The sequence below is a fragment of the Barbatula barbatula genome (genome assembly GCF_947034865.1).
Source record: "Barbatula barbatula genome assembly, chromosome: 22".
NCBI lineage: Eukaryota > Metazoa > Chordata > Actinopteri > Cypriniformes > Nemacheilidae > Barbatula > Barbatula barbatula.
In genome coordinates, this window is record NC_136785.1 from 8,877,311 (window position 1) to 8,898,952 (window position 21,642).

At 38.7% G+C, this 21,642-nt stretch overlaps 1 protein-coding gene across 3 annotated transcripts in view; it reads left to right on the forward strand.

Moving 5' to 3' along the window:
- The window catches only part of cadm1a (cell adhesion molecule 1a), a gene marked incomplete at its 5' end in the record, with an annotated part of 236,827 nt that overhangs the window by 164,098 nt on the left and 51,087 nt on the right, over window positions 1-21,642 (forward strand). For all 3 annotated transcript variants that reach the window (XM_079485866.1, XM_079485865.1, XM_079485867.1), the window contains 2 exons: window positions 3,075-3,092; window positions 13,858-14,004. In XM_079485866.1, the coding sequence (XP_079341992.1) occupies window positions 3,075-3,092; window positions 13,858-14,004 (165 nt within the window). The remainder of the gene's footprint in view (window positions 1-3,074; window positions 3,093-13,857; window positions 14,005-21,642) is intronic.

Here is a 21,642-nt window from a genome sequence, read left to right on the forward strand (position 1 = left end):
TCTACTCTTTAGCACGTTATTTTACGTAAACATAATATTTTGTTCCTGCTGCTGAGTTGGTATAGCATTGCAACAGCAGCTCAAAGGTCATGGCTTCTATTCACACACACATTGATACGATGTGTAACCGTGAATCACTTTGGATTAAAGAATCTGCCAAATGCATAAATGTAGTAAATAAAAAATACAAACTTTGACTGGTTACTTTTCCTGTCAAAGTGGGCAGCTTTAGACCAGAATTAGCTGCAATGAGAACTAGAAATTATGCTGCAGGTCAAAAGTCTGTCTCTGTGAAGTTAGTCTTTGATGGGTCCAATCGCACTGTGAGAATCCTGTGCGATAGGTGTAGGAGAGGATTGTATCTCAGCGCTTCCTTTGCGTGGGAGACATGTGAAGGCCGTCTGTTTGGTGTAAAGTGGACTGAGGCTACTATTTGGCCCTGATCTCAGTGGAAGACCGCAGATACGTTCTGGTATTCGTGTCCAAAAATCCTCACAGCTCGTACTAAGCGAGTCTCTTGTGGCTGGGAGAAGTGGGCTGCAGGGTACGGTTACATAAGGTTTCATATTCACCGACAGGCCTTGAATTGTAATTATGATTTTTGTGATGTATTGCACCGACGCATGAGCAAAATGGAAAAAGTATTAAGTAAGTACTGTAACAGTAGTTCTTCATTTGAGTTTAATGTGTTTGTCTAGTGGTTCAGTTTTCATTTAGCATTAAATTGGACCCGGGTTCAAATCTCAAGTTTGGAAAAACACGTTTGAATTGGCATGACGCATCTTATTATCCTGTGTGGTCAGCACGTGTCTGTATTAATATCTCTCTCGCAACCTGTAAATGCCCTGCCATCAATTCCAGTGTTTTTGTAGCGTGCCTCACTTTAAGGCTTTTGACACCATGAAGTGCTCTCAGGTTGGCGTGCCTGTATAGAGACACAAGGGTTCATTAATGCAGCTCATGCATACTGACCCCAAAGTTAATGTCCCTATCATTTTGGAGTAGGGAGCGTCTCTCAAGTGGGATAACTCATGTTTAATGCATTCCGCTGGTCAGGGATTTTAACCTGGGAGGGAGGTAGAGTGCGACACGAACTGGGCGGTCCCTTAGCTCTCTGGTCAGGGGCCTAGCGAAGCCTAGAGCCAGCGTGGAGATACTCTGAAGGCTGACATTTACTTAACATGGATAGCCCTATCTGTGCACCCTGTGTTCCAGGGGTCTGAGTTCAGGGGTGGCCCCTGATCCCCTGTGGCTATCAACCAGTTACTGACTGCACCCAAACTGCATGCCATGAATCCAAAAGCAGGCTCTGCAGCCTCTCACGGCTCACAGTATCCACCAACCCATGTATTACAGATCTACCCCGCCGAAAACACCTGCGGCTTAGACCAGACAAGTTTTTGCTTATTTGTGCTGCTTTGATTCTGGTAGCCATGCCTTCTGAATCTGTTTTTCTGGTTGAGGACAAGGTTATTATTTAAAACTATAATAAAAACGATTACTATTAAAAACTAAAAACTATTAAAAAAACCCTATACTTCTGTTTTTATTGTAGTTTTATTAATACTTCATTGAAATATTTTATTTTCCTGCTTTTGGTTGAGACAAAAACTATTCAAAACCATTCCTGTTCATTGAAATTTCAAAATGTCCCCATGTGTTATTCACCCTCAAGGCATCCTAACTGAATATGACTTTCTTTAATAATGGTATCTTATAAATCATAAACAAATAGATTAAAAAAGAATGAATTGGATCTGAAAAGCTCATAACAAAATAAATAAATACAAAAACCAAAATGAACATGAAAGCTAAACATATAAAAAGATTCCAATTCAAAATAATAGGACGACCAAACTATGATAACTGTGGTTGGGAAAGGGAGATTCCAAAGCGGCACCCTTGCTTTGTAACACATATATGAGCTAAGACATACAGTGATGAAACTGGTATCTACAAGCCTGTTTGTGCCAAAGCTCTGTATTATTTCCTTTCAAGTTTTATGTCAAGGGTCTTATTGTAAAGTGTGGTTTTGTTTGATAGGGAGAGATTAATGCCGTGGTCACCCAAGGATATTAGCGCTGTCTTCGTCCCTTTTCTAACACCGTTTAAATTCAATTGACAAGCGAACGCACAAGGCAGAGCACACATATCTGTTTTCAATGGCTTCGTGTGGAGTCCCAGAAGAGGAATGCTAATTAGCACATTAGCTAAGATGAAAATTCGGTGAAAATGCTAATGAGAAAATTGTTTTTCTAATAAGACTGACTCATTGCACACTTTCGTGCAGTCACATCATCTCTAAGTGCTTTTTCGAACTGTTCTGCGTGTACCAGAGACAGTGCATTAGCTAAACCTCTGATTCAAGGTCTAAGACACAGATAGATGAGCTTAAAACCAGGTGCTGTTGACATGATGTATAAATGTAGTTTCAAAGTGCGCCACAGTTAGAGAAAGCACTGAATGAGTTAAGATAATGTTTCACTGGGGACCTGACATAAGGCTGACGTGAGTTCTCTCTCTCTCTATTGTTTGTTATTGTTATATTCATGAGGTACTCGCTGTTTTAATGGTTGCTGAAGATAGGCTACAGTGTGAAATGATTATTCCGTCAGATTCTGCTATCAGTGTGCCACCAAAAACGTTTAAAAATGAAAAATTATTCTTTTCATTTACATTGTTCAGTTAAAGGTTAGTTCACCCCAAAAAATCTTTCATGTCGTTCAAATCCTGTTGCTCTTTTTCTGTGGAACACAAAAGATATTTTGAGAAATGAAAGTAAAGGCATAGAATGTTTCATCTTCTCACATTCTTGCTCAGAAATGTTGACTATTTCATGGTTTTCCCCAAAATGTTAAACTAAAAATAATACAAATGTTGGGATTTTTGTTGTGAAATTGTCATTATCAGTGTTTAAATGCTCATTTTTAAAGGTTGAAAATGACCTTTTTTGATTATTGATGAGTTTTAAAGTGCCTCTCGACTCTCCTCCGGCTGCATGTTGCTGTGGGGATGTTCTACTTGTGAATGGCTTTTTCCTAATTGTTCTCTCTTTCTTTCCCTCTTTCTCACAGGAGCTGCTCAGTTTGCAGGTAATGTTACCTTTTTGTTTTGTGTGTGTGTTCCCCATCACCATTTGTCCCGTCCATTACAGCGGGATATGTTGGTCATGACCAAAAATCTTCAGCCTCTCATTAGCTCTTTCGCTTCTTTTTTTACCTCTACTGTTGCAGGTGCTCTCCGGCACTCCATCTTTTCTCTCTCTCCTAACATCATCCGTTTCTCCACTTTCAAGACAGAAATTCTGCTTCATTCTGTCTGATGTGTCATCCAGTCGAATTTCTCCATTTTACACCGAGAACATTTACTCCTGATAGGCAATCATTTCCTCTTTCAAATGTTGGGAATGTATTTTGAAGGAGGGAGGTAAAATAAGTCATTTGGTAAACCATAGTCAAACTTGCCATTCTATCAATCTTATCAGCGCCCGTGTGGTCTTCCTCATTTTCTTTTTTCGCCATTTCGTTGGCAGGGCTCATCAAAGACGAGCGTGGGTTTGAGATAACAGAATGCTCCCCAAGACATGATATTGCTTATGGTGTGTTCAGATCAGAGAGGTAGCAGAATAAAAGCGCTATTTGTGCTAAGTGATACAGAGGTATCATGGTTGTGAAGCCTATTCCAAAGGCAGATTTGCATTTCTATATTGAAGGAGGTATGAAATTGATATGCCTGATGTAAGGGATCTGAATTTGTTCAAGTGATGAGTTCTTGCTGTGTTTTTGCCATGCTTTCTGTTCACAAGCAGTTAGTGTAGTTGTCTCTGGAGTAGGTATTCATGATATCAGTATTAACACCATCAGCCAATATTCTTTTTTTTTATATGTATTGGTCTTATAGACTGACTGATGCTTATAGCAATTTTCAGCTTTTTCTTTTAGATTCAAATAGCATTTTTATGCTCAATTTCAGTATACATCATAATCTTTTCAGCTATACATTATGCCTGATTTCATGATTACGTGTAACGTTAGGTATATAGTCTAAACATTCCTGTGTTGTCTGATATCGGTTACAAAATGAGACCCAACTAAATCATACCTTAACAGTTTTAAACAATTGTAGATTCAATATATTACTACTAATAATCTCCCTGTTAATCATAAAAATTGACTTATCCCTCCACGTTAATCATAAACATTTACTCCGTGACTTACTTAAAAGTCACTGACTGCAGCTGAATTGTGTAAGAGGAGAACAGGCACTCCTGGCTGAGACTTGGTTCTCCCTAGTTTTTTTTCTCCATTTATTCATCATTGGAGTTTTGGTTCTATACAACCAGGGTCGCGTTGGCTTGCTCACTGGGAGACTGCAGATATTTAATATTAGATTCACTTCTCAAAATTCCATCAGCATTATATTTATTAGGATGGTCCTCTCTGCACATTTTTCTCTTTTGTGTTTTCTTTTTCATGTAAAGCTGCTTTTATGCAATATGCAAATGCAACATTGCAAAAAGCACTATATAAATAAGCTTGACCTGACTTGACTTTATTGTTTATATCGACCATAACAACCAATTATTGCATCAGAGAAACTTTCTTTATAAGTGCTTTCTTAATCTAATTCCAAAAAACTAAAGATTCAGACAAGTAAGTCTATATTTATTGTTGCCTAAAAAAAGGGAAGGAATGCTTCTTTTTGAGTGTCAGCCCACATTAGAAGAGAAAACTAGACACCCGCCCTGGGCTGCACCTGAAGGGGGCGATGATTCAGACAGACAGTATTACGGCCAGCGACTTTAACCCACACTCCAGCAGCCCTCGACGATTAATGCTTTTCTCCTCACAGTCTATCAGCCCAAACATGCTGAGGCGCAAGAGAAATTCTCACGCACGCAAATGCTCCACGCTTGGCAGAGGCTGTGCATTTTTTTGCCTTGCGACTCAGTTATTAATCGCAGCCAAGTTATTTGTAAGGGTATAAATTAGAAGTGAGCTATAAAGAAGACGCTCCCAAGGGGTACTGGATGAATCCCAGTCCTTGTTAAGGACCTTAGTCCTTCATGGCCTTCTGCTTGGTTTATGCCGCATTTTTCTCCTCTCTCTCTCTCTCTCTCTCTCTCTCTCTTTCTCTCTCTCGCTTGCTCGCTCACCCTCTTTCTCCTCCAACTCTGCTTGTAAACAGAACTCTCTCTTGCCAAAGACATACACTCAACATTAATGCTGAAAAGAGGAGCGTGCTGATGGCGATGCTATTATAGTGTCAGTTGGCTCTTGTGAAATTACAGTAATATGATCCAGAAAAACTGTGCTAGCTAAACACATTAGCGCAGGGTAACAGTGAAAGAACATGTCCACAATGCATCCAGGATTTCTCTGCCCTCTCCTCCTCAACGTGACAAACAGTGTTTTGGCTTTGATAGATCTGGGAGTTAGGAAGTAGCTAATAATTCTGCAAAGTACAATTTATTTAATGTTTGCTGACTAAGGATAGCACACCTCTTAGAGGGACACATAACTCAAAAATGAAAAATGTGTCATTATTTTCCCTCCCTCATTTTACACTGGGAAAACATGATGTTTGTTATTCTATGGAACAGTCAATAAAATAAAATAGAGGGCTATATGACCACTGGCACTGTATTTAAGTATTTAAAGGGATGGTTCACCCAAGAGGAAAATAATGTCATCATTTGCTCACTGTCATGTCAGTCTTCTGCAGAACACAAAAGAAGATAAATGATGACAGAAAAAGTTCTTTTATTATATTTTACAGCTTGACAGCCCCAGTCTTTATACGTTTTCAGGATAAAATAGAGATATTCTTTAAACAAATCTTCAAAAAATGTTTGTGTTTCATAGATGGAACTTGTACATGTTTTGAAGCAGGCTAGGGATAATAATATCATTGATGATGAGTAAGTACATTTTTGGTTGAACTATCCCTTTAAACCGCGTTCATCTTTCTCCCGGTCTTATTTTTGTGTCTTTCTGTGAGAGGCAGTCTCTGTACCGCCTCTGTTCTGCCTCCCCTGACCTCAAGGACGTGCCTCTGCCACAAGGACTCTGTGTTCTGCCTCTTTGCCTCTGATGTCATCTGTGTGGTTTTTTTTTGCTTTTTAATCCGTGCCGATCGATAGAGGAAGATACGAGAGGCTGAGGGTAGTTAATCTCCAGCCGCCTGCATGGGGATTCTTATCCTTGTGTGCACAGACGTTTCTGAGATCAGGACGCGAGCTTGGAGACAATGCAAAATACACACTGGACTGCCCGCGCGGTCTCAGCTTGAGGATCTGGTGTTTAGAAGGAGGCTGTGTGACTCCTGCACAGCTCACTGATTCCAGTGTGAGGGACAGGTGCTGGAGGTCCTCACAGTGCACCATCATGCTGTGAAGAGGAATGCTGGAAAGGAAGAGGAGAGTGGTGGAGAAAGAGAGGGCAGAGCAGTTCTCACTCTACAGCATTTCTCTAACCTGGCGCTTTCCCCAGATTTGATTTTAATAAGGGTCCTATGGCTCTGCAGTAGACATGAATATTTATGTGGTTATTAATAATATTAGTATTATTATTTAAAATAAACTTAACTTTGCATGGGAAGTAGCTAATTGTAACCACATAAAATGTCTAATCAAGATCGTTTTCAAGTGAAAGCGCAAAACAATTTATGCGATATGGCTGTCCGTTTACACGGAAACTGCGTATTAGGGGACTGATAATGCAAACTTTTCGAAACGGGTTTCAAAGTGCAAGTTTTTGAAAACCACGGCGTTCTCATTTCCGTGTAAACCCCGAAGTACGGAAGAATGAGAAAACGACATTGTGCGCATGCGTATTAGGCGTGGGAGTGTGGTATGCGCTTGTACACCCAAACACAACGAAGAAGAAGAATATATATGTACATTTGTTCACGCTTCTCTTCACTATGAATGAGGAGAAATGCAGCGCTCTTCCAATAAACCGTCAATCAATCGTCTGGGACTTTTTTCTTTACAAAGTGATGTCGCCAACTAATGGCATGGCATGCGTAATACACACTTAAGTCATTTTTGCGGATCGGTGTGAACGCGGATTGCTTTGATAACGTTGTTGTGTGTACGTGAAACTTCAAAACTGTATATATATAATTACAATTATTTCATATTTAAGTTTAAAAGTCAAAAACTATATATATATTAGTACATTAAGACACACAATGTGAAAGGGTTACTGAAATATATAAGATAGTAAATGATATATAAAAATTTGTTCATTTATAATATATAATACAATATAATAACTCTTTGTCTTTTCAATGTTAACTGTAATGTTCACATTGCATTATCGATGTTTATACTAAAAGCAGCTATTCATTGTTTATTGATTATTTTTCAACTTTAGACATTTCTGTTTAATTAAAATAAACACGTGTATAGCACATTTGATTTAATGGAGGTAAATTTTCTTATAGGGTTCAAGTAAATTTTCTTTTTTTTAATTGAGTTAAATTGGAAAACGGAATAATGCTGTGAGTCAACTAGACCTACGAACACTGGCTGGGTAACAAAAACATGAATACGATACAAGGGTTAAATAATAGACCATAAAACAAGTCCTATAAAATTTAGTCAGACCTCCTGAGGTGGGTTTGTTAAAAACTGAAAAATAATCCCATTTCAAGGCCTGTTTTTGAACCTTGTATCATTGAAAGTGCCACCTGCTTTTCTTCCATATTCATTTCTTTTTTCATCTTCTCTCTTTCTTTGTCTCTGGCCTTTTGTTTATCTGGTTCTCTTTGTTTATCCATTGCAGTAGAGACTCGGTCACAGAGGCAGAAGTCCTTTTCCTCTCTTCCTCTGCTAAGAGAGATTTCCAAATGAGCGAGCAGAGGTGGCAAGGCCTCTGGTGCTGTGCCCGGCCCCCGTCGGTTCTCTGACGCATTAATCACCAGGCTGCCATCCATCCCACACGCCACATTCCACTGCTGCTTGCATTCAACCAGCATTTTACCCTTCATTAGTGCTAGTATCTCCACAATTTACTTAACCACGCGTTTGCGCGAACGAAGTATGCAGCTCATTTAAGTATGTGGAGTGGGCAGAGGGGGTCTTGGGCCTTTAAGGATACCTGCTCCTGTTTGGATGCTGTTTCATAGCCTGCATGTAAAACAAGCTACTATTGTTACTAATTAAGCACAACAAAAGCTGCCAGATCCTCAGGGGTCCAGCATTGAAACCGTACATTATAATATTTGCATTAAATGCATTCTTCCTGCTCTTTAGCCTGTTTGTTCCACCATCACATTGCGTAAAAATAAATGCTTGTTTTTCAATGTAATGATAATATTTATTAATATCCGTGAAGGCACTTTTAACAGTCTTTAGCTTGTTTGCAAGCACTCTGGGAATATGAATTTAATAAATATAAATTATTCATAATGTTGTTTCAGATATCGTATTAAGTTCCATAATTAAATTGTTTCTGTAGCTCAGTTGCTTGGCGTTTGCAGTGCCAAGGTCATGGGTTTGATTCCCAGGCAGCACAGATACTTATGAACTGTATACTTTGAAGTTGTTTTGTTTGAAATGTGCATAAATGTAAATTAAGTAAGCCAAGTGAAGGAATTCGGCACAAAAATCACAGCTACAGACAGACGCTTAAAAGCTTAGTTCATTCCAGTTCAGCTTGATGTGTTCTCTTAAGAAGATTTGGTAAATTCATCCATGTTTCATTTGGCTTGACATTGAATTGAACTGTGCATGTGGGTCATTGCTGTCATGCAGGTTTTTAACTTTATACTGTAGCTTTTCTAAATGTTGTTTAACACAATTATCCTATAAATAACGTATTCTGGATTAAATAATTAAACTGTTTATTACTTCAGACCTTTCTTGAAATTGTATAAACAAGATGTCTCACGGGTTGAAACTTGAAACATTTAAATAAGGAACTAAAGTTAACATTTGCTTGGTGATGACTGACAGTTAGCATGTTGGTGTCATCATAAAAGTTTTCTTGAACCATCTTTTTAACAAATCAATCATTATGACAGATCATCACAGTCAACGTGTCACTTTCTGAAGGATCTGAAGGATGACTTCATTACGGGGCACTAAAATATTACCAATTGAAAAAAAACATTTTTAATTACAGAAAGAAATTAAGAAATATCTGGAATATATCACTTTTCATGCGTACATCATTCAGGGTCATTGTACACGTATGGTTGCTCAGATTATATGCATTATTTTAACCTAATGTTTTTGTAATTGGGCACTTATTGAATTAAAAAATGAACGTAATATATGTTCAATATTTGATATTAAGACAAGAGTCTTAAAATGTTTTGAGACACAGGAATATCCATTTTATTGTAAAGTCTCTGCTTACAAGACAGTGTAAACGATTTTCTACTGCAAAGTTGAGCTGATATTGCTGACAAATAGAATGGTTCCTATGGTTGTCCAATGTCGTCTTGTTGATAATGCATCTCTTGATGGGGACAACCATCCAAAACTACATACTGCTAACCATCAATGCAGAAACCTGCTCTTTTTACAAGGGTGACTTGGTTGGAGAAGTCATGTTGGCATGTGTTAGCAGCAGATGGAGGGACACAATGACATAATGACTTTTATACAAGTTCTGAGCTCACCAAAAGTCATTAAAACACCAGCGTGCATAAAGTAATAGTTCATCCAAAAATCATTTACTAACCACAGTGCCGTTCCAAAGCCATATGACTTTGATCTGTGGAGCACAAATGGTGATTTTTTTTGTTTACAATATTTAAGCCATATGTGTATTATATAATATATCGAACAGAAATGATATATAATGACCAAATGATATAAAGTAATCCATGACAACGGTAAAAAAAGGAAATTACATACTTCTCCATCAGATCTTCATTCAGGCTCGTTGCTGTCTACGAGAAAGAACTGAGATATTAAAGAGACATCCTTCGGGATTTTTCTTACTTTCGATGACCATTCAAAGGGAAGTTCACACAAAAGGAAAAACCTGCTCGGAAAGTTCAACACCCCACGAACAATCGGGTACAATAACCGCAGAGTTCTCCGCCATTACGCAGTAATATTCGAGCAGAAGCTGTGACCTTTACAGTTTGGAATAGTGATGTGTATCATACCCTGCTCACTGGTTTCAGCTCACAGGTAGACCAGATCTCACTCTTTACCATCACCAGCATTCAGATCTAATTCAAAGCCGCGCTTCTCGCACATGCTGCTTAAAAAACGTGCGGCAGGCAGGATGAGCTATTGAGGCGGACAGTGGAGTGCTTTGACCTTTACAGCACGGCAGTGTACTCCTGCATTAGCCCGTTTTGTGTGTGTCTCTCACACACACACATGCTCACTGGGTGTTCCTCTCATTTGATGTATGAGGGCCACTGGGATGGTGCTGGGGCTGTAGTAATATAAATGGCTTGTCTGCCTCACTGAGAGCAGAGTATCGTCCTCTGACAGCTTTAATCTAGACCAAAATGATCAATGTTCTGTGCTACTTATTTTGAATGTCTGTAATTAAATACAGAGATAATGTCACAGATCTGTTTGAACAAGTTATGCAAATGCACAGCACACAAATTTCTTTGCCATTTCTGCAATGCCTTGTTTGTAGTCGATGCATGCACTGAAAGCTAATTTTAGCAGGGGGCCTATTTTGACGGTCTGTATCCTGAGCATTAGAGGTAATGAAAGCTTCATTTAAATAGAAATTCATCATCAGTTTAGTTGTTCCACCTCCAGTGACACAAACAATTATCTTAATTAAACCAGGCTGCTCCAATAATCAATAATAATTTAGAGTCTAAACAAGTTAAATCCCTCTATTAATACGATATGATCCGTGCACAATGTTTGCTTAACGTTTAATAAGTCTGGGGTAATTTTTCATACTTCGCTACCTGAGATTAGGAACATATGATGTCATTTTCCGTTTGCCAAGATTTCCTGTGAATAGAGAATATCAAAAGTACTACTGATAAAATAGAAATGTTGTTTTTTTATGTTACTTTAGTGACGCCGACATAGTTGGCTATGTGGCATGTGGGTAGTTTACATGTTTCCTATGGTGTGACATTAGCAAAATGTAGAAAACAAACTGTTAATAATATATTATATGTTTTATATAAAATAGCATAAAAGATATTTATCTTCATTGTTCGTTTTTTCTACATTTCACACCATAGGACACACACTTGTCAAGTACCCCATGTGTGGATGTGTGTGCACATGATCTGTCTCAAGTCAATGTTAACATTTCACAAGTTTGTCAAAACATGCAAATTCCTTATTTATTTTAAAGAATTACTTAACAAAACTGAAGCCACTTTGACTTAATTCTCCAATGCTGTTTAATCTATTTTGTTAAGCATCAACATCAAGCTGTTGTATCAAAATTGGTATAGCAAATCATTAAATGTCGCATGTTTTCAGCTACTGAAGTGTAGTCTGTGACGGTGTCGTGTGCATTGTTACACACACAAACACGTGGGAGAACCAGAGAGCAGGCCAGAATGTTATTTACTTGTTTACTTTCCTTATTGAGTTTGACTCACTGGCGTACCCTGGTGGTTCACGTTTGTTCCTTCACTATTTTTTTATGACCCGTGTTTGCCTGGTGCTGATGTGTGTAAACATCTGTTCTTGAGCATAATCTAGAGCATAAATAGTTAAATAATATCTCACCGTGATTTGTTGCCAAAGATTTCACAGAACTTTCTGGAAGTAATAAAGATTTCAATACAATTTCTCAAGAGGTCTTGTGGTGATTAGAATGAGCCCTTGCCTCCCACGCAACACAACTGCACCCGGCTCATCACCCCAACCCTGTTAAACACAAACACAACTGCCTAATTAGATGTACATTTTGCTATCACTTGTCTTCATTTTAATGATTTGGTTAGAAAAACATTTGGTTAGAAAAAAAATGTTTAGTGCTCAGCCAGGGACTGGAGTCATTTTTAAGAGGAGGGTGTGTGATGGCTTGGGTACAAGCTAAAAAAAACTGCAATGAAGGTTTACGTTGCACTTGTTGTTTTGATGAATCTGGGGTTATCAAGTTGATAAAAACAAGCGTGAATCAAACACATACTGTTGCGATATTGTTCATCAGTCACGTTTCTTAGATTTGACATAGGGGTCATGCATTGGCGTATTAGCCAAACATAGCTGCTGTGTATGCGTGTGTTTACACTTCCGATGCATCTTCTGATGTCACTTAGCATGATTACCACCCACCAGCTCAACCATCACAGAGTGGCCAGCATTTAACACGGTCTCCGTGACAACCACTGTCGCACTCCACACGCTTAACCTTCATCCATAACCCCATCTCCTAGATAAACAGGCTTTCTATTTGCATTTCCAATCCAGTCCTCTCAATCCACACCTCATCCCGTGTGACGAGTCTTAAGAAAGTCACACTCTCACGAGGTTCATTTGTTTCGCTGTGTTTTGACTTTGTGCTACTGGCAGGCTGATTGAATTCAGTTTTGTTAAACCGTCTTCCCTTATCTGTCGCCATCGCGCAATCTGATTTCTTTCTTCCCTTCTGCTTTAAGTGACAGGGCTGTTTAGAGGTGCCTGACAACTGAGGCATGCAAATTAGCTTTCGGAAGCGCCTTAAAGTCACATCACATTTATATATTTATTTACCTACAGACACGGCCCATTCATGCTTTTTCTCAGCTCTGCAGGGCAGACAGCCGTGGGGCGCTTTATTTTCGTTTGTATCCTGGTGGAAAAACGGGAAATTAGCTGGTTCCTAATGGTCTGTTCTCATTTATGGTGTAGCGGGCCTGTGGCTCGCACGAAAACACAAATTTTGCCGAATACATTTCACTTCAGGTCAAGCAGTCAAGGTCTGCAGCTTCCATTTCCCAGGCTGTGGCGGCTTTTATCACATGGTGATCTGATTCAGAGAGGGGATTTGGACCGAGCATGTGTAACATGAAAACAGGCAATCTCAAGCACACACTATGCGGGAAAGAGAGGGAAAAAACACTTTCACACTCTGCTGGATATTCACACCCACTCTAGCTGTGTTTTGCCACCTGCTCTTCATTGTGCACTCATGTAAGTGTGAGATTGTGGGTTTAGCCGATGCAGGGAACATCTCGGCATTACGGAAATGGACAGTGGTGCCATTTCTTCCAGTCTGACATTGTCATTTTGGTCAGTGTAACCAGTATTGTTTGACATTTACATTTAGTCATTTAGCAGACGCCTTTATCCAAAGCGACTTACAGAGAGTTCAGGGAGCAATAAAGCGATATGTCATACAGGCGCAATAATACAATAGGAGCTAATACAAAGTTACTAGTTTCAACAAAAGCCAGAACAATACCTGTTGAGAGAAAGAGAGAGTTTTTTTTGTGTGTCAAGTATTCACAGAAGAGTTTGTGAAATTTTGAATTTTGTTTGAGATGTGGATGGCCGGATTGATTTAGGAAGAATGTTCCACCAGGGAGAAGTTGTAAAGGAGAATGAGCGGGAGAGCAATTTACTGGCCTTTTGACCAACAATATGGGTTTTTTCAATGTTTACCTTTTGCAAAAATATCTAATGGTTATACAGATACTATAGATCAATTGATTTAGAGATGGATGGATGGATGGATGGATGGATGGAAAGACAGAAAGAAGAATGGAGTGAAAGAAAGAAAGAAAGAAATACAGACAGACTGGAATGTAGGACGGACGGATGGACAGATAGAATATAAGAAAGAAATACAGAAAGACAGACGGACCTGAATTCCATAAGGTTATGTCAAAACGTCAAGTATCTTCCTATCACTAGACACTTTTGCCTCACCACTGTCCTGTCTCTCTTTTTCTCTCTTTCTTTGTCCATAGTCCAAAGCCAAAACCTCGAAGCGGACAACGTGTCGGTAGTGGAGGGAGAGACAGCCATCATCAGCTGTCGAGTCAAAAACAACGACGACTCCGTCATCCAGCTCCTCAACCCCAACAGACAGACCATCTACTTCAGGGATCTCAGACGTGAGTTCACACACCCACTCACACATACACACACATAACATCACGTCTGTCCCCAGAAAGCTTCCCTGGAAGATAGTAAGTGTTAATGCATCAGAGTAATCCAGTGCGCTTTTGAGGGCAACAGATAGAGACCCAGCTGACTATTGAGGCCATGTTTTTTTCAGCGGTTTGCCTCGCCCTCGTGTGATCCGTCTTACCCAAGAACGCTCTGATATTTCCCTACAGCTGCACAGTGTAATTATAGCAGAGGGTTTCATCTGAAATATTGAGGCCTCGGTCCCATGTCGTATTTAAAAAAAACTCTTTGATGATGGTGTTTTCTCTTTTTAAAGGAGGCATTTTTAAATAGTCCGTAAGTGCGCTCCAGGTCAGTCCTATTCAATCCGTCACATGGCGGGCAGTTTCGAACAGACGTGGCGGCGCTCTCTGTGAACGGTCCCAGGAAAGGTCTGTCCTTTTTATTTCAACACTTCTGAAATAATGATAAGCCTCAGCGAGGTGCCAGACCAAGTCATTTTCATCTCCTTCCCTATAAACGGCACTGTGGTTAAAGACTGTTCCAGTCAAGGAGAGAGAGCAGGAGAGCCATCAGTTGCCTGAGGGACTTTCCTCATCAAGTGATGGTTAAAGTGATTGTGTGCCTGGCGCTCTCAGAGTTTGGATTAAGGTCTTCTGAACCGTCATTTTATCTCTCTGCTTCCAATCATTAGCAAGGCTCAGACTTCAGGTTTTTCAGGCCATGCAAGGCCGTAATTATCGGCCGTCTTCTTAATAAAACTTTGATGGGCTCTTCTCAAAGTAACCGTGGCCGGTAATCAAAATTGATTGCTGCCATTTAGAAGCGGCAGCATGTGTCCCGGAGCCTCTTGGATTAAACCTGGGAAAACAATACAAATGAGATTCGGAAGAGGAACACAAGAGCAAGGGAAAGGAAATGAGAAAGTACGAGCAGGAGCGAGAGAAAAGAGGAGAAGCGAGCACGGATAATCAAGGTGGCTATCAGCCATTCATACGCAAAGGGACTTTTCTAGGAGCTTTCGTGTCTCAAAATTTTTGCTGTCTTGTTTGTGGTGTCATTTGTTCTTAGTTGTGAACGATCACTAAGCAGGGTGGATTGAACTGGGTTTATTTTTCTAGGGTTGTCAATTTCATATCTGTTGAGGCAAAAATAAATTGCATTAAAGGGCCCGTCACACATAATGTTTGTATTCAGCCTAAAAACAGACTTTCTGTGGATTGCTGTGGTAGTCCAGTGATAGGCTTGTTCAATGACATAAAAAACACAAATATATTAATTTCAAATTCCATGTTTTGGAATGACATGTCTATTCAGTGACTAGTTTTGTATTGGTTGAATTATTGCTGCTTGAGGCATCATGAACTAATAATGAACATTTTAACAGTGTATTAATCTGGGTTAAGGTTTTATTTACAAACAATAATTAGGGATGTACCGATATGTAAATTTTGGCCGATAACCGACAATTCTTAAACTTTGTACACCGATAACTGATTTATTGGCCAATATACAGTATCTAAATATGATAACATTTTCTGAGACTGAAATTTTTTTCCCCCTGAAAATGATGTACTAAGTCTACTTTTCACGGATGAAAGATTCTTTAACTTTTAAACTTTTCGGATAAAATGTCTACGTTTTTAAGTTCTTCCAGAGCAACCCAGAAATGTGTTCTCAATAGCCACAATTCTAACAGGTCTCAAGACAGAAAGCATTTAGACAGCAAACGGCTTCAAACAATATGCAGTTTTGCTAAAAAGCAGTAAGTGAATGATCATGTCAGAAAGACAATACTGTACTGGATTTTAACTGTGAGCAGCGTGCAGCTGAAGAGGTTCAGCCAGAAGAAAATATTAATAATTTATGGAATGTAATATAGCAGCCTAAGTTAAATTTTTGGCAGAGACTGATAAAATACAAAATTTAAATTTTTCGTCCGATCCTGATATGGCCGATAATTTATCGTGCATCCCTAATAATAATATTGTTTATTTGTAGTTCATTTTCACTATTAATAACAATTTATACATCTCAACACAATATTAATATAACAATAAAATAAAAATTTCTTATTATGTTAAAATGAACATTAATCAAGTATAATAGATGCTGTTAAAGGGTTGCTCATTATTATTTCTTGTTGTTTTATTCTCTAATGTTCATAAATGAAAGATTAGTGTAAAGTGGCAGTGTTTTGTTTCCCACCATTTAAAGATTGTAAAAGCGGTTATTTGTAGATGTAAATTATGACCATTTTATAAGTAAGTTATATATTATATTAAATTATAAATTATATTAGAAGATAAACTTACATTTACTTTGTCAAAAAACCTTTCAAAATGATTTGCTGGATCCGGGTGGCCGTGTGTTATTAGTTTTGAGCGGTTGTTATCTCGGAAACAGGAACCTGCCAATGGCGCGAATCAAGCATTACAACGACCCGGGTAATAAACGTATTTAATAAATAATTTAAAAGACTAAATTATAAAACAATAACTTAATTCTATTATGTCAAAAATCTGTAGTAAATTCACTATTTTAAAGGCACCCTGTACATTCTACAATTTATTTTATAACCACATGACTTAAAAATGGAATTGACACTAAAAATTGGACTAAATTTAGATAATTTTTACATAAGAAGCTTGCAGTGAAGTCAGGAGGTAAAAGCTCTTCTAAACTCTTGGCTTCTCAGTAGGTGAAGGAACGACGTGAGGAGAAAAGCAAACAGCAGGTACAGCAGGAGACGCTAACCGCTATGGAGTTTCTAAAGCACCTCCTCCTCTTTATACACCTCCTATACCCCCCACCTAGTGTGAGGAGAAAGCAACATTTATTCATGTATTTATTTATTTAATTTATGTAGTAGCAAAGCTAGGGCACGACTCATATTAGGTCTTCACAGCATTGCTCACCTTAAACGGTATGTGTCTCTTTGACCTTTGACCTCTACATGAAAATGTTTGTGGTACTCAATATGTCCTTGCTTCATCTAATATTTTCCTTCCCTATTTATTGAGCCTTTCAGATTATTTTTTAGTATACACAATATGAGGTCCATAGCATATACCTGTCCTCATCCATAAAAATCAAACACTGACTAGCTTCACACATCCCAGTCGACCTTTCCCTGAATGGACTGTGAGAACATAATACAGGTTAAAGCCTTGTTAAATCCCCAGTTAACGAAAGAAAATAAACATTGTGCTAAAGCATTTGTGCATGCTTTTTTTGGGCGATAAGCCTTTAAAGGTTTTGTCAGGCAGGGAGGCTGGTTTACTGGGCAGCGTGCCCTCTGAAGGCACCAGAAATCACGCCGAGCTTCTTTCTCCTCTGCACCCACAGCGCGCTGGATGTAGCTGGCCGACAGAAACATTCCCCCTCACAGGGGTGGCACAATCTCCCGCGGCACCGCAGACTCTTGCTTTGACTATGTCCGGCACTGTGTCCCAAAATACCACGGCTGCAACAAAGGGCACAAACACAGTCAGACGTGTGGGTCACAAAGTGCTTCTTTTTGTTCTTCATCAGGATGGCATGGTTTTGTTGATCTGTGTTTCAGAAAAAAAGGACAAGTAAATTATGTAAAGCATAACTAGATGTCCTGAAGGCAACTGTCTGTTTATGCAATTTCACACTTTTCTCATTTAAAGTTTATGGGGAATCGAAATTGACCCTATTTACTTTGCTAGTACACATTTCTAGTTGTGGATGAATTAGAAGTGCAGGTTATTCACATCCGGCTTTTATTACCACATCTTGTGACACTAAAAACTATGGCTACTTTTCTTTACCGATACTGATAGCCGATTATTAATAGAATTTAGCTTGAATGGCTTTCCTGTAGCTCAGTGGTTAGAGCAAGTTCTGTTTTTGTGCATTATTGCTTTAGGTTTTGTTTTCTTAATTTATCATTTATATTCGTTTTTTTTGTGACAGACTGATTCCGTTTTTATAGCTTTACATAAAGAAAGGTTTATTTAAACCTTGAATTTTGCAGATTTTATAACATGTGGTGTCAACAAAAAAAAGTGGATACAAATTCTCAATGTTATGGAAATAAATACACTATCAGAAAATTGTCAAAAATGTACTCAAGCTGCCACTGGGGTGGTAGCTTTTAAAATATAAATAATGTACATTTGTTACCAATATGTACATTGGAGGTACTAATATGCAAACATGCACTTTTTTAAAAGGGTACTACACCAGTGACAGCTCGAGTACATTTATTTAATACATTTAGCTGACACTGGATATCTGAACTTCAGTTTTACTTTTCTTATTTTGTTCATAATATCATAAACCCAGTGTTGTGTATTGTATTGAACTGAAAGTGTATCAAAGAGTTTGGTTCCAAAATGAGATGACAATTAATATCAATCAAACTGCAGTTGGTTTGTGTTGATTTAAGCCATAATGCCTCCAAAAACATTGCTAACTAACACAATAAAAAAAAACTTAACATAACAAAAAACATGAACTTAGATTTTTTTAAACCAAGTTATCTTATTTTGGAGTCAAACTCTTCATATATTGTATTAAATCATAAGATGAGTTCATCTTTAATACCCTAATAACACGACTGCATTTATTTCAACTCTGCTTTTCCCACAACCATCTGTTAAAACTTGTAGGCTACAGCCAGCAAAAATAAATAAATATACAATATATTATGAACCCAGGGCCAGTCTAATTATACAGAACTTAAAGAAGACCATTGAGTTGACCAGTCAGTTTTAAAATGCATCGTTTATACACACTCCTATAGTCTTTAGCACCAAAGCCGTTCTTATCTTCCGCGCTGGGCTCGTGAGTTTCCTGCCCTCTCTTTTCCCCATTAGAGCTGACACAACACTTATTCATGTTTTCATAATGCTATAATTATTGCTGTCTCTCCACCTGACGCACAGTCACAATAGATTATAAACCCGTTTGGCTCCCTGCTCCTTATCACTTTATTTTAATCCTCACATTTCTCCAATCAATAAATTGAATTAAATCATTAGCTTCTGCCTGCCCTCCTCCTGACAGCCAGACTCCCGCTTTCAAGCTGGCCGCTCTAATTAGTCGCACATTACGCACCGGCTACATGAAAGACGCGGGGCTTGGTGTTTCAAAACAAAGACCACCACAACGGCTTCTGGTCCGTGCACAAAAAGCAAAGTCTTTTTCTTCAATGTTCCTTCAGTGTCTTGTGGCTTTATTACACACGAGCTCTGACATTACCTGAATAAACTCTCACGCACGCCCTTCCGCTCCGCTGAATATAGATGTGAAAGCAACATGTGCGTGATGTTTTATTTATTTGTATTTTCGTTTCTCTGTGTACGGCACCTTGACATCATGATCAAAGGTGAGAAATGCGTTGCCTTGGCAGCAGGGTCTTCCTGCGCGGTCTCCGCATGCGTGCGCGGCGACGTGTGTGAGAAATGGACTGAGACGTGTATAGAGAGAGGGATCTTCATGTCTCCCGTGCTGCGGATGGTACAGTTGGGCATGTGGGTGAAATGGATGCATAAGAAGGCTGTTAGCGATCAAGAACGGTGAAGATCTATTTCGTTTTGCAATGCGCCGAGAAAATCTGCAGTCCTCGTAGACCAATATGTTCTCACCTTTTTTCTCCACCATGCCCCCCCCCCCCTGCTCAACCAGCCCTTCTTTCTCTTTATGAATAAAAGCTAAAGAGCATGGCTAACCAGCTGGAACCAAGAACAATCAACACCCCGTGCCATCAGAGGCCGCTTTCATGATCCCATCGGCTCAAAAATCTCTAATGATGCACGATTATTTCTTTATTTATTTTCCCTTTTATTTCTTTCTTTATTTATTCACATTTTTTTGGCGCTCCTTTGAACTCGGCCGTGGCGGGCGAGAACAAACGCGTCTGCGAGTGCTCTCTGTGTCATAAATGCTCTGTCGAACGGGCTGGAATTTATCCGGGAGTGGAGGGCAGATGGGGGTGGCTGGGTGCCGGTAGCCTTTCATCTCTATTTCGCCATCTCTCTCTCCCTCGGTTCCATTCACTTTCCTCTCTCAGCTTCCTACACGACAGAGCGAGCCCTAATGGACTTCTCTCATTATTCTAGGCCGAAGGATTCCATTCCTCCATGTAATTAGGAGAGAGAACCTGTCTCCAGACAGAATTTAGGATCGGCTTGAGGTTTTCGCTGTTGCGCTGGAGCAAGACTTTCAGATCTGTCTTTCACTTTGAGGAAGATTTGATTCAAGCACAAATGTTTCTTGAATGTCACAGGCAGAGGCGTCATGCCCATGCCCCCTCAGATTTTCGAACAGTTTTTTTTGCACGCAACCTCCAAATGATGAGTTAGACATCTACTTATCAGTTGCACGATTCTATAGGAAGAAACCGTATCAGTTATGAGCTGCACCCATGTCCTCTTTTGGAGACTTTCACCGTTTTGATCACATACAGGAGCTTAACATTTATCAATCTGTCGACAGAAGCAACAGCGCTTGCTAATGAAGTCATCAGCGTCTGCGCGCGGAAACACCTACGTCCCCGAAACAAGACTTTCAGACTCGTTCTATGCTTGTATGCTCCATCGTTTAGGCAAAGTATGTCACAGACTTTCGTTTAGACCCTGCGACCGAACAGGGGTGAGAGAACTGGACCCATAAACTCTGTTTTTGACTTAAAAGTGGCCCAGACCGATCCCAGTATGTCACAAACTACTGCTCCAGATGCTTTCAAATGGCTCTTGCGATACGTTGGTTTAGTCTACGCAGTCAAACACACCTCTTGGCAATTGGCATACAGGTAGAATCGTTTAAAGTGAATAACTTTTATGTTACAGTTTAATTTCAGGGTGCAACGACTGACAATACTCTTAAAGAAAATATATTTTCCTCTAAATAAACCATCAATAATAAATTCAATAATTTAATATAGATTTGGAAATAAATAGTGGTATATTAGTTAATATACATAAAGAATTGACACTTTTCAAATATTAGAGGCACTTTAATTAATGTATGATGTAATATATTGCTTTATATATTTTCGTTTCATAATGGAAGGAATTTCGTAATGGATAATAAATCTGTATTATAGTTTAACAAAGGGTAACCATTTAGCTTCATTTTTATTTGCTATTTCTTTTGTGCTCTATGTTCATTTGTATGCAAACAATGACTCTTTAACTAGTTCTGCACAAAATTGTATACAAGATATCCAAACCACACCAGACTGATGCATTTACTTTAAAATGTATTTTTTTTATTGGGAAGAAGATTCAACATCAATCATATAGTGTTCAGAAAAACAAATAAAATTAAATAATAAAATTATGTATGCAATTGAATTTATAAAATTGTATTTATAATGATATTTTTCTCCACATAACTACCATTTTGATATTTTAACACTAATATCGACTGTCTTTCAGCTTCAGTTTGACATCAATACAGGTTTTTGTAGACTTAAAAGAATGTCATTCTTGAAATGAAAACTGATATGTGGGTGATTTCCAGTTAAGCAGCTTGTTTTGTAAAAGTTTGCCAAAGGCATAAACATTTTAAATGATCTTTATACATACAATAAATAGGATATGTTAAATGCTATCTATGAAATTAGCCTTGGTGATGAAATCTGTTTT